General features: G+C 41.3%; 1 protein-coding gene across 3 annotated transcripts; it reads left to right on the top strand.

Annotated features, from left to right (window-relative positions):
* The first annotated feature begins 481 nt into the window (after positions 1 to 481).
* CCT8 (chaperonin containing TCP1 subunit 8) lies at positions 482 to 12,190 on the top strand. 3 transcript variants are annotated; one of them, XM_075171024.1, is made up of 15 exons: positions 482 to 635; positions 2,315 to 2,405; positions 3,022 to 3,101; positions 4,283 to 4,425; positions 4,697 to 4,884; positions 5,623 to 5,684; positions 6,369 to 6,506; positions 6,926 to 7,104; positions 7,842 to 7,908; positions 7,989 to 8,076; positions 8,187 to 8,302; positions 9,709 to 9,780; positions 9,993 to 10,157; positions 10,590 to 10,709; positions 11,963 to 12,190. In XM_075171024.1, exons 1-15 carry the CDS (start codon positions 576 to 578, stop codon positions 12,038 to 12,040), a joined length of 1,647 nt encoding a protein of 548 aa, XP_075027125.1. In that variant the 5' UTR covers positions 482 to 575; the 3' UTR covers positions 12,041 to 12,190. The 3 variants fall into 3 exon arrangements, with proteins under 3 accessions (XP_075027125.1, XP_075027113.1, XP_075027116.1); XM_075171012.1 differs by having other exon boundaries at positions 487 to 635; positions 4,283 to 4,432; positions 4,704 to 4,884; XM_075171015.1 differs by lacking the exon at positions 2,315 to 2,405 and having other exon boundaries at positions 555 to 635.
* The last annotated feature ends 1,365 nt before the right edge of the window (positions 12,191 to 13,555 follow it).

Raw genomic sequence — 13,555 nt, 5'->3', positions numbered from 1 at the left:
ACATACATGTTACATAAATACGGTAAAAGTGAGGCGAACCATCGACTTTCGTTGGTTTCATTTACCTAAAGCAAAAAAACGCACAGCCACAGGACCAGCCAGTCACCCCTCAAGTGAGCAGTCTCTGAAAGCTACCCGTTCTACCAGTCTCCATTCTCTTTTGGGCACTCGGAGGCCTCTACCCGGCGGTCAGGGGGATGGCGGCTGGGCGGGCTCCAGGCGGGCTCCGCCGGCACTGCGAGGAGAGAAGGATGTCAGGCGAGACGGCGTGTTACGAGACCCGGCTTTCAGGAAACCCTTCCGAATGAGGAGCAAGGGGCTCCGCCGGAGCCGAAAGCCGGGACCCGACCGCCACCCACCGCCACTTCGGAGGAGAAGCAGAAAACCGCCCTCGGCCGCCGCCGCGCCGGACACCTCCCTCCGCCCCGCCCCGCCCCGCCCCGCCATCGACCTTCCCTGGGAGCGACTCGTCCGGCCTGCGGGCAGCCCGCCTGCCCCATCGCGCCTGCGCGCACCGTCTCTTCCCGCCGGCCCGGGTGCAGCGCGGTGTCTGGCAGGAGCGAAGAGCAGCGGAGATGGCGCTGCACGTCCCCAAGGCCCCGGGCTTCGCCCAGATGCTCAAGGAAGGGGCGAAGGTGAGAGCGGCGCCGGGCGGGCGCTGTTCCCTCAGGAGGATGGGGGGGGGGGGGGGGAGAAGGTTCTGGAAGGCCGGCGAGGCCCGGCGGCTCCACGCGTCCCGCGGGGCGGGGGCCTGGGTGGGGGCTTCGCGCTCCCCGCCCCCCGGCATTGCTCCCCTCGGCGGCCGTGGCGGGCGGGGGGGGCGGGGATCGGCCCCGCGCCGCCGCTTAGCGCGCGGGCACGGGGCGGTGGAGGGAGGAGGGCGGCGCCTGGCGCACGCGGCCTTCGAGAAAGCTCTGTCGGGGCCGGCATCCCCTCTCCCCCCCGCCCGGAGGCGCTGCCGCCGCCTGGGGTACGCTCGGTGGGTTCCCGCAGCTTGGCAGGCCGGCCGGCCGGCCAGGGGCCCGGGCGCCGGTGCTCCCTCCCGAGCTGTGCGCCCCACTCGTGCCCTCGCTGTGACACCGCTGTCGGGAAGGCGTTCTGCCTGGAGAGCTGCTGGAGGTGGTGGTCAGCAAAATCACCCCGGGCCCTAGAGATTCAGCTGTTCAGAGGCGTCCCGCTTGTTATGTATATTCTTTGAGTCTTTCCTGTTGCGGTGCCTGTAAGAAAAGTCCTTTTGCCAGTATTTTAGAGTAACATAATATTTTCTATATATTCTCTTTCTGTGAGTCCATTTTCATTGTATTTAACGCTAACATAGTGTAGGTTTTGGTAGTAGTCAAGGGCTGTGCCTCATAAAGCAGAAGCTTTCTTTGAAAAAGTGGACAGAAAGCAATCAGGGTTTTTTTTTCATTGTAGGCGAAAACGAAGAGAATTTCTGGTTGCTGCTACTTAATAGAAAGGAAGTTAGCAACTCGGAAAGCCCTCTTTTTTTCTTTTCAGAATCTTCCTTGGAGACAAAGAATGGCATATGCCAAGGGCAGGAGGAGGGCAGGGAAACAAAGTGGCTTAGATGCTGGTTCTCTAATAGAGAATTCAAGGTCAGAATAGTAAGAGCTGTATTTTACAAAACCAGGAGGCAGCTGGCATTCTGAGATGTTTGTTTTGTATTTAGAGAGTAAATATTATCAGAGAGTACCTTTCTCCCTTCTCTTATGGGCCACAGTATGTTTTACGCTGCTCTTTCTTAAGGCCCTCTCTGGGGATCCCTCCTTTTCTTAAGGCTTCCAAACTGAAGCCAGGCTCATCGGCTTCTCAAATGCAAATATTCTATGAATCATTCTGCTTCTGAATTTTCAAAAACTGTGCATGTTCGAACATAGAACTGACTTAAATGATTTTTGTGGAATACGGAGTTGTGAGTAAAGAAGCATGTACAAAAACACGGGTTACAAAACCCTTGCTCCTCTCCAATCTGGTATTGGTTATTTTCTATTTCCCTTTGGCATGCCACTGAGTTTTTTGGAAGACTTAAGAGATGCAAACTGTATTGAAAATTGAGTCACTGTTCAAATTTTCTGTTCAGAAACTTACTGTGCCTGCTGAGCTGCCTAGTTGAGAAGGAATACACAGTAGTTCTTTTCTCAGTCTCCTTGGGTAAGGTTTAGTTTAAACTTTAAGTGAAATACCGAATCTAAATTAATCAAAAACTTCCATGGACTCAGTAGATTATTGTTGCTTTGATGAGAAATGACTAGTTCATCCCTTTCTTTTTTGTTAGAAAGCCCAATTCTGAGCAGAATGTTTTTCTTTTTAGCATTATTCAGGACTAGAAGAAGCTGTTTATAGGAACATCCAGGCATGCAAAGAACTTGCTCAAACCACCCGTACAGCTTATGGACCAAATGGTAAATAAATCCTGAAATTATTGTAGTGTTTTTGAGCAAAATGTTATGTTTGAAGGCTAAACCTACCTTGACAAAGAAGCAACTGTTTGTTTCTTGAGGAAACACATTGGACTTGCTGCAGAACTCTAAATGTAGTCTTTGTGGCTATACAGATCAGACTTTGTTTGGTTAGCTCTTCAGTTATGCACAATGTACCTGCCTTTGCCAGGTTTTTGTACCAGTTACTGTGTCCTCTTTGCTGTCTTACCGCTATGTGGAAGACCTACAAAAATTAAAGGAAAGACAATAACTTGGTAGGCAGTCATAAAGAACATAACCATACCATGTCCGGTCAGATACAGCAAAACAAAAGGCGTTCTCCAGTGTCAATTAATTAAATGATGTACTGATATTTCTGAAGAGAAGGCTGCTTATTCGAAATTATTTATTTCTCCTTAACGTGACACGCTCCCAAGCGTTATTTCACAAAAATCTTCTAGGTTCTTAAAATATAAATAGGACTAATGTTCTAATGTGTAAGATATACCTTAAAGTTATGAAATGGTATCGGTTTCATACAAACATACAAAATGATGTTTGCCTGATGAATGATTTTTAAATTTTTTTCCCCCGTTAGGAATGAACAAAATGGTTATCAATCATCTGGAGAAGCTTTTTGTTACAAATGATGCTGCTACTATCTTGAGAGAACTGGAGGTAAGTTTTCTTGCTTCAGAAGATGTCAGTTGTGAACTAGTGTTTCTGTTCATGGGCTGCTATGGTGCTGAATGTTAATAAGGAAATACATGTCACCCTGCCAGATGATTTACATATGTCATTTTGTAAATCATTTACATTTTTCACTGGATTTGAGTAAAGTCAATGGGCTATATCCACAGTGAGGAATAGAACTCTTTTGTAAAGCAGCATTAAGTAGTGGCAGGGGATGCTTAATAATTGCCTACTTTTTTTCCCCCCCAAACCAGTGTAGATTTAGAAGAGGGTATGCCTAAACAATACTGTGTTTGGAAAACTCTGAATAAAATAGCTGTGTTGTGTTAATCTCCCAGTGCTGTTGGTTGCCATGTTCTCCCATCTGCTTAGAATACGTTAATTGGATTTAAGAAGCTGAGGATATAGCAGCATCCTCCTGTGAATACAGTAAAAGTATGGAAAGACTGACCTGTCCTAACTTTTTCATATTTGTATCACAACACAAATAATATTTTACTGAATTCTGTACTTACTGATAGAAATAGTATAAGTGTTAAGTATTTCCTTACTTAATGCATTCTGTTAGTGTTTGGTGTAAGTAGAATAACTGGTAGTCTCAGTTCTGTTTTAAAAAAATAATCTGCAAACTAGTCACTTAATCTAATGAGTCTTGCATGTTACTTTCTGGGATAAAATGACAACCGCTCTAATTATATTCAAGAATACAGCATTTTTATTGCATTTCTTTGAAGGAAAGGGAAAGCAGTGTGATCTTTAAGCAGAAGAAACACTGGAATTAAACTGTAATTTAGACATCTAGTTTGTGTGTTACACATGAATTCAGCTTGAAGATCTAAACTTCAGGCTCCTTTCCTGTTGCAGAGCTTGATTGTGAAGCCACTGCACCCTGCAAAAATAGCGCAGAACCAATGTCAAGGATGTCTAATTCATGTTGTAGGGGAATGTTCAGTTCTCTGATTATTTTTTTTCATATATCTTTTTACTTTTGCTTATTAGGGAAGTTAGCCAATTAAGATAATCTGTGCTGCTTTCTTTTCCTGTTTTGTGCATTCTTAGTATCTTTAGATACAATTTGAAATAAGAGAGCTTATACTGGATGCACAGGAAAACCTGGAGCTGTAGTCTAGGTGGGATGTTAGTAACTAAGGTGTGTTTTTGTGAAGGTCCAGCATCCTGCTGCAAAAATGCTTGTGATGGCTTCCCACATGCAAGAGCAAGAAGTTGGGGATGGAACAAACTTTGTCCTTGTTTTTGCTGGAGTTCTTCTGGAGTTGGCAGAAGACCTTCTGAGGATGGGGTTATCAGTCTCAGAGGCAAGTTATATTGTTATTACAATTCACATGGCTTGAATTCAGATTGCTTGGTATTCTTGGGTCATAATATTGTGAATCGCCTGCTTCCTTCTGAACTAATTTTGTACATAGAGGTGTATGAAGAACAGTATATGTTTTGCTGCTTGTGATTGCTTGCTTCCCTTGTAAGCTTTTGTATTTGTTAATGTTTTATGGCCCTTTGAAAAGGAGATATAAGCAGTATGAATGCATAATGAAGTGGTGTTGTGAATATTTATTGTTCACTGCACAGGTGATTGAAGGATATGAAAAGGCTTGCAAGAAAGCCCTAGAAATTCTTCCAGACTTGGTATGCTGTTCTGCAAAAAACCTTCGAGACGTTGAAGAAGTGGCATCTTTGTTGCATACTTCAGTGATGAGCAAACAATATGGCAATGAACAATTTTTGGCAAAACTTATTGCTCAGGCCTGTGGTAAGTGGCCAAGAACAGATGTGTGCATGCATCTAAAAAAACTGAGCAAGTTTGCTTATGATCATTAATAATGTCTTCATATAAGATAAAAGGTATGGTTAGTATATCAGGTTGAATTGGATGGAATGCTTTAGCCTCTGAAATATGTATAACCTTCTTTCTTGGGTTGAACTCTTCATTGGCATTGTGGCTCAGAAAAGGTCTGTGGCTCAGAAAAGGTGTTTTCTACTAAAAGTTTATAGAAATAGCCTTCTAGTCTTTTTAAAGCCATCTTTCCTCGTCTTTATTAGGAAGGTGTATTACACTTCAGATAAGCTGTTACTAGTCTCAGCCACAGAACAATGGAAGCAAGACTGTAGTTGTGTTGAGTTGTTGTTTTCTCCCTTTAGATTTCCAAGAAAAAACTTGCATGTCTAGTTTAAGTGTTTTCTCAAAATATTCTGGGTCAGACTTCATTCTTGAACGTACTTGTATAAGTGGATATTCGGACTTAATTTAACTGAGCAGCCTGAATAGATGTTGCTTTCTGATTAGTACACTGTAAAAACAAAATTTCTGTTTCTCTCAGTGCAGGTTGTTAGCAGATTATAATTGCCTTAAATTTAGGCAGGCATCTCAAACCATTGAATTTTAGTACTTCAGAAAAACTCCAGGCATTATTTATGTTGTCGTTGTTCTACTTTATTCACTAAGCAACACAAATTTATTGTCTTTTTTTTTTTTTTCCCCCCCAAACAGTTTCTATTCTTCCTGATTCTGGTCATTTCAACGTTGATAATATCAGAGTGTGCAAAATTGTGGTAAGTTGGAAGTAGCTGGCTTTACTGTATCGTTAAGGTAAACAGTTTAATGACAGTTGATTTTTAGATCTTTGAACTTTGAAAGTGCTTTTTCTTTTTTAATCTCTGTTGTGTTGTGGCATGCATAATAGGTTTTGGAAATTGGTCTTTACATTCCTTGTTTAGTGCCCAGTAGTAGCTTTCAGAAACAAAAACCATTAATATTGAAAGTTACGCTAAATCAGATGTGTTAACTTAATTATACACAGGGATGTTGATTCCATCTTTGTTGTAGAAGCAGCCACAAGAGTAGGCTAAGATGCAGGCTGGCGGAAATGTAGCGGTCTAATCTTGCACTCTTTTTGTCAGGCCTCAGTGTAGTATGTAGGATTGGAACAAGTTTATATCTACTATGAATTTCCCCTTGTGTTTTTTCGCTGCTAATACATACGTAACAAGTTGAGCGAGAAAATTAATGTCACAAGCCTTAACCTGGACCACCAACTAATCTTAAAATGGGAACCTGTAAGACAATGTTTGATGTTGCTAAATCAGCTTAAGTCTTATTTCTTTGTGCTGCAGTGAAAACGTAGGTTGCTACATTCAAATGAATGTAAGGACTGCTTTCAGTAAAGGGTAGTGCAGCTTTCTGACAACAAATGATCAATAATATGACTTTCCCCCATTCCATTTCTTTCCTTTCAGGGTGCTGGTATCTCTGCTTCCTCAGTACTGCATGGCATGGTTTTTAAAAAAGAAACTGAAGGAGATGTTACTTCTGTCAAAGATGCAAAAATAGCTGTGTATTCCTGCCCTTTTGATGGTATGATAACTGAAACTAAGGTATGTAGAAGCTCAAAATAAGTTAGATATCTATTTATGCTCATGTGCTCTTATTTTTAGACTTAACTATAAATACTCTTGACACTTGGCGATTGAGATATTTTTGTTAATATTGAGTTCATTAGATTAAAAAAGTTCATAGAAAACGTCTGAACCTAATTTTGCTTTACAGGGTTTTTGGGGTTGGGAAGGTGTTGGTTTTGTTGGGTTATTTCAGGCAAACTACGTGCTAGAATGTCTGAGCCTCAAGGTTGTCTAGAAATACTAGAATTGCCCTTTTTTTGACTTGTTTTACCCCATTGCCTGGAAAGGGTGGCAGACTTTAGGTTTATGCATAGGTTGGGAGACAAAATGATTTGTCAAAAAGTTTTAGGCGTATAGTTAGCGCTGAATTGATAACAGTGTATGTGTTTTACTAGGGCACCGTGCTTATAAAGAATGCCGAAGAACTGATGAATTTCAGTAAGGGAGAAGAAAATCTAATGGATTTGCAAGTCAAAGCTATTGCTGATAGTGGTGCAAATGTAGTAGTAACAGGTGGCAAAGTGGCAGACATGGCACTTCATTATGCCAACAAATACAATCTTATGTTAGTCAGGTAAGTACTAGAAGAGCATAAGAACATTTGATCTGCCAGGTTCATGAAATATACTTGCTATATTGTCTCTTGTCTCTCAAACGAATTAGAAACAAAATATTGCAGACTACCTGGTTTTCTAGTGGATCAAAACCTGAGCTGCAATTTGGTTGTTTCATAGCTTATGTTTCTTGATAGTATTTCACTTCTCTATAACAGCTAATTGGGGAGTAACTTGTGTATATGGTACTGTTATCTATAAATAAAGCATGTTTGTACATCCTTGAAATACATTCTGCAAAACATAAAGTCAAATTGCTAGCAGCAGCTCTCACTTCTCACACAAATAAGTGGTCCTTTCTTGAAAGCTGTAATTTTATTAGTGGTGTCCAAAACGTTTGAACTTCTGGAAATGGAGCATGATACTGTAATCTCTTGCATAACAAAGGATTATTATAGAGGTGTTGTAAAGATCAGTTCCAGTCTTACGCACTAGAAGATGAAGTTTGATAATTTCCATGTATTTGAACTACTTACTTGTTTTTAAATTCTTAGAAAATAGTCTCTACATAGCATCCCTGAAAATAGATAATTATAACTTGAAAAAATAGATTTTTTTTCTTTGTAACTTGATGCAGTAAATTTTGATGGATATCATTAGTTTACAAAATGCTGACGAGTTAAGAGAATACTTACTCGTATGTGTTAAAGTTTGCTGTGGAAACTTGTTGTTAGAAAGAGTGTTTTTGTTTTTAAAGGTTGAACTCAAAGTGGGATCTGAGAAGACTGTGCAAAACCGTTGGCGCAACAGCCCTACCCAGACTGGTATGGACTTTTCAAATGAGGAGCAGAAGGGAGAGTGCTGATGAGCAGGTTCACCTCTTAACTCTTGTTTTTCTTTCCAGACTCCCCCTACTCTAGAAGAAATGGGTCACTGCGATAGTGTATATTTATCAGAGGTTGGGGACACGCAAGTTGTTGTCTTTAAGCATGGTACGTATGTTCTGTAGAACTCCTAATGCTACTGTTCTAGAAGTACGACGTTCGTATGTGTTTTACATCAACCAAACTTAATTCAGTAATGCACGTGTCTGTCTGAACAGAAAAGGAGGATGGTGCCATTTCTACTATACTCATTCGTGGATCTACAGACAATCTGATGGATGACATAGAGAGAGCAGTAGATGATGGTGTAAATACTTTCAAAGTACTCACAAGGGTAAGTAACCAGAACACTTTGGTTATCAAAACTGAGCTGTGGATCAGTTTGAGGCAAGACTTGTGCTTGCTTTGTGCTCATTTGCTGCAAAGGCTGTAGCAGATATGTACGTTATCAGCTTAGGAGCCTTCTGGAGGTGTAGAGAAGGCTGTGTAGTGTTGAGGTGTAGAGGGCTGTGTAGAGAAGACTGCTGTCGACATCCTTGTGAATACAGCGTACATAAAAGATGGTGCTCAGCATGTACTGCATTCAGTTTTCCAGTTATGAGTTCTTGAAGATACAGTAGTTTTATCACTTTCTAATGGCAGTCAGCTCTTTCTTGACTATTTCCCTAAATGTTTTGTAATGTTCCTTGGAAACCAGCCACAGAAGAAAAGCTAGGTAGCTTTGTTTGTCACTGGGCATGAGGAGGAACTGACTGGTTGCAAACTAAATTTCTAGTTCATTGGTGATAGGACATGCTTCCTCCACATGCTACAGATAGGCTTTATAGATGGAAGAACTCGGTTCTTCAGAGTTTTTTCTGAGCAGCCTTAGCCTTTGTGGATTTGAATATTCTTCTGTCCTTTTTTTTTTTTTAATACAAAAGGAGATGTTTGTGTATTTACTCAAAAGGTGGCATGCAAAAAATGTTAAACTTTTGTTTGATGCTTTATGTCCTGTAGATACCAAGACATGCACATTGATTTAGAGTGCAGAAACAGCCATAGACTGTGCGTTTATGATTGTCTCCAGGAGGGGTCCTGACTTATGATTTGTGATGATTACTTTTCTGTTCAAAAGACTTGGAGTTCTTAAGTGAATGCTGGTTTGCCAAAGGATATACAAAATGCTTAATTTAAAAAAAACCCAAAAAACCCAAAAAAACCCAAAAACCCAAACAACCCCCCCCCAAACCAAAAAAACCCCACCCTCACCCCCCCAAAAAAAAACCCCAAAAAACAAACCAACAAGAACCAAAACAAAACCCCCAACACCTTATAACACCTGTTGACATATTAAACTTAGTGTACAGTAGATTGGTTTCCTGCATGGTATTTCCCAACAAGTTAATGGAAAAGATGAGAAAATCTAGGAATTCTATCATTAGTTAGCCAAGAGTTGAAATTACTTTTTTTTTTAAAAAACAAACGAAAAACCACCAAAAAGCCCCAGACACAAAACCCACTGTATTATTATTTTGCTTTTTACAAAAGAAGCTATTTTTCTCCTAAGACATTTGGAATGAGTGAGTAAATTCTGGTAAATTTCTCTTATAATGCACGTATGTTCTGAAGCGGATTTTTAGTAAGTCTGTGTGGGATAAAATTCTATTGCGTTCTTGATAGAGTATATAAATTCTAAAAAATGAAAACTGATACGATGCTTTAAGTAAAATGTTGCATTTTGCGATGATCTGTTCACAGGATAAACGTCTCGTTCCTGGAGGTGGTGCAACAGAGATTGAATTAGCCAAGCAGATCACATCTTATGGAGAGGTACAGCAAATGGGCTTTTTGACTTTTTGGTTTTATATGTATGTATATACACACCCACATATGTGTACTTAAGTGTATATGTGACTTTTGTATGTATTATTTTATACCAAAATATATATGGGTATTAATGCATATAAATCAGTAAAAAATGTGGGATGCCTCCCTATCTTACGGTTTTTGAAATGCTGATGTGGTTTTCAACTTCACTTTAGACTTGTCCTGGGCTTGACCAATATGCCATCAAGAAGTTTGCTGAAGCATTTGAAGCCATTCCGCGAGCACTGGCAGAAAACTCTGGAGTAAAGGCTAATGAGGTCATCTCCAAACTTTATGCTGTGCACCAGGAAGGCAATAAAAATGTTGGATTTGATATTGAGGTAAATAGCCTCTCATGTTACTTGGTGCTCTGCAGTACAGGGTTATATTTAAAAGTACTTCTATCAGTATGGAGTATTTATAGCTTAGTTTAAATCATTGAAGCTCTGTGTTGCAGTCTAGAAGAATAACAACTTAGAATTTTAATACTGAAGTGTTTTTTTTTCATCAGCAAGCAGTTAAATTCAGTGTAGTGTAGTGGCCTTATGTAGGAGGTAAGGTGGGATACTGAACTAATGTGATGGAGAATAAATCTTTAGTAATTATTTATTTTGTCTTCCTGCTAATGGATTGGGAATGAAGGTTTTCTGAAGAGAGAAGATGAGATCAGAAAAGTGATAACTTGTTCTAAACCTGTAACCTTGAAAACCCAATAACTTGCTAGGTAGAAGCCTGAGAAAGTTTTGAATAATGTTTTTCCCCCTGTCTGGTAGGCTGAAGCCGCTGCTGTGAAGGATATGTTGGAAGCTGGTGTATTAGACACATACCTTGGAAAATCCTGGGGTATCAAGCTAGCTACAAATGCAGCAGTAACTGTCCTAAGGGTAGATCAGGTAAGCTTACAAGTGATTTAACGGTTGAACTGAAACCTTTAACTCCGTGTGCAGAACACTAATGCAAAATAAGTGAATCTTCTGGGAACGCGAGGCATAAAAATATGGTACTTGAAAACGGGTTTGTGTATTTCTGAAAGCCAGGAAGTAGTTCGTTCAAGAGCTCATAATTTGGAATGTTGCAACGTTGTTGCTTCTATAGGACTGCTATTAATGTTTCTTTTCTTCTTTTTTCTTTTTTTTTTTTAAGATTTGACAGTTAATACTCGTATCCAGAAAGTTATACTAACTTTTGTAGGAACAAGATTTAACAAAAGAAACCTCCTCTCTCATAAAAGAGAGAGAATTTTTATTTTTACATTAAAATCCAGCTTTTAGGAAAAATGGAGGTTATAATCTTAATGATAAAAATCTTAACCTTATATATTTTGTGGAACCTTAGCAAAAATGTATTTGCGTGTAAAATTTCTGTAGATTATTATGGCAAAAACAGCAGGCGGTCCAAAAGCTCCTAAGCAACAAGGACATTGGGATAAGGATGACTGGAAAGATGAGCCTGAAAAATAGTATGCAGTAAGCTCTGTTTCTCTAGCGGAGAGGTATCTCTGTGTGAGTGCATGCATGAGCATATTGACAAGCACATGGCGGATGATGCCTTTCCTGAGGACACATAACACTGCTGTCTTATGTGTGCTGATTGCTATATTTTATATTTGTGCCTTTGCAAATGAATTTTACTCCTAAAACCAAATTTTCATTGAAGGGATGACAAGTGCAGTTTTAGTTTTACCTTACTTGTCACTATAGCAAGTGCAGAAAATGAGCCTTTAACATGGTAGGACTAGTGGACTTTATGCTTTTGAACTGTGACGTTTAGACTCAATAATTCAGAACAATAGCTCTGATAATACTTCTGCTTTCTGTGGTGTGCATCCTGTAAACCAGTCACTCGTTAGCCTATTTAAGCACTCACTTTCTGCAGACTAGCTGAAGTATTAATTTGCATGCAAAAATGAGGTAAAAGCTCTTTCTTTATACATTGCAGCTCAGCTTCTGCCATTTTCAAGAAAAAAATAATTACTTTGTGACTATCTTGGTTAGATGGGTAATAATATTCACTGGCTTAGGTTCAGCGTAGGGAAACTGCATGAATTTAGTGAATGTTGATACTCAGCATCATATGGCTGTAAGTAAGAGTGGGGTAAGAGTCTGATTCTAACCTTACCTTTTTCTACTTCCGTGCTATCTTCAAGATCATTATGGCAAAACCAGCTGGTGGCCCTAAACCTCCATCAGGAAAGAAAGACTGGGACGAAGACCAAAATGATTGAACAATTTAACTGTACTTCTTAAGTGATATGATTATGTGAGTTTTTTAATATTCCAGTTGGAGCCTGTCACAATGTTTTGCTCTGTTGCCTTTAAGTTATGAACTGAGTGCAGAACTTCAAACACTTCAATAAATGTACTCACTGTCAAAATGTTAACTGTCATTTTATTTGGACTTAGCATGACATGGTTGTTCTCATATGTGAATGTGCAGGCATGTGTGTGGGGATGACAGTGTCTGGGTGGGGTGGGCTGACCTGGGCTGGCTGCCAGTTGCCCCTTCCTCACCAGGACAGAGGTGGAAAATAAGTAGAAAAAGCTCATGGGCTGAGGCAAAGATGGGGATATCACTTACCAATTACTGTCTCAAGCAAAACAGATTCACCATGTGGAAAATTAATTTACTACTAATTAAAAATAGAGTTGGAGGGTAAGAAACAAGAACAAAAAATAAGACACCTTTCTGTTCACCTCCCCTTCTGCCCGGGCTCAGCTGTACTCCTTCACTCCTGACTCCTCTCCCTCTCCCCCCCGAGCGGTGTGGGGAATGGGGACCGTGGTCAGCCTGTAACAGCTCCTCTCTGCTGCTCCTTCCTGTGCACGCTTTTCCCCTCCTCCCCTCCCCTCCCCTGGGGCGCAGTCCTTCGTGAACTGCTTCAGCGTGGGGATCCTCTCTATGGGTTACAGTCCATCAGGAACAACTGCTCCTGTGTGGTCTCCGCGGGCTGCAGTTTCTGGCAGGAAAACCTGCCTCAGTCTGGGCTCCTCTCTGCAGGCTGCAGCTTCCTCCACGGCACACATCCACCTGCTCTGGCCTGGGGGCCTCCACAGCTGCAGTGTGCAGGTCCAGCACGGTCCTCTCCATAAGCGACAGGGGGACAGCCTGCTCCAGCATGGTCTCTCCAGGGGCTGCAGGGGATCCCTGCTCAGGTGCCTGGAGCTGCTCCTCCTCTCACGTGGGTGCTCGCAGGGCTGTTTCTCACACTTTCCGCTCAATCCTGGGCAGCGTTTTGCCCTTTCTTACACAGGCTTTCCTCAGGGTGCTACCATCTTGGCTGAGAGGCTCAGCTGTGCCCTGCGGTGGGTGCCTTGGAGCTGGCTGTGTCCAGCATCAGGCATGCCTGGCCTCTCCTCACAGAGGCCACACCTGCACCCCACTCCACCATCTTGACACTTGCAGCCAGTACAATGGATGAGGAAGACTGACCATGAGCCTGCTGCAGGGAGCTCGTAACTTCAGGAAAGCATCATCTATAATTGTTGCAGCAATTTTGTGCTCTTAGTTGTGCTCTCAACCCAATATTTGAGTGTAAAAAGTCAAATGAGTATTAAGATAATTCAGTATGGCAGCAGGTCTGTGGTCCATGCCTATGTTCATTTCTGTTACATGCATCTATTTCATCCTCACCCCTTAAGAGTCTCCACGCTCTCAAAATGGCAGCCTGACAGCAGTGAACTGCATCTCATTCTAATGGCCTTAAAAATAAATGCTGAGCGGCGATAGCTAGCATGATGCA

This window comes from Calonectris borealis, chromosome 1 (genome assembly GCF_964195595.1).
Source record: "Calonectris borealis chromosome 1, bCalBor7.hap1.2, whole genome shotgun sequence".
NCBI classification, from domain to species: Eukaryota; Metazoa; Chordata; class Aves; order Procellariiformes; family Procellariidae; genus Calonectris; species Calonectris borealis.
Note: the sequence above shows the minus strand (reverse complement) of the source record. Positions and strands in the feature narration are given on the sequence as shown.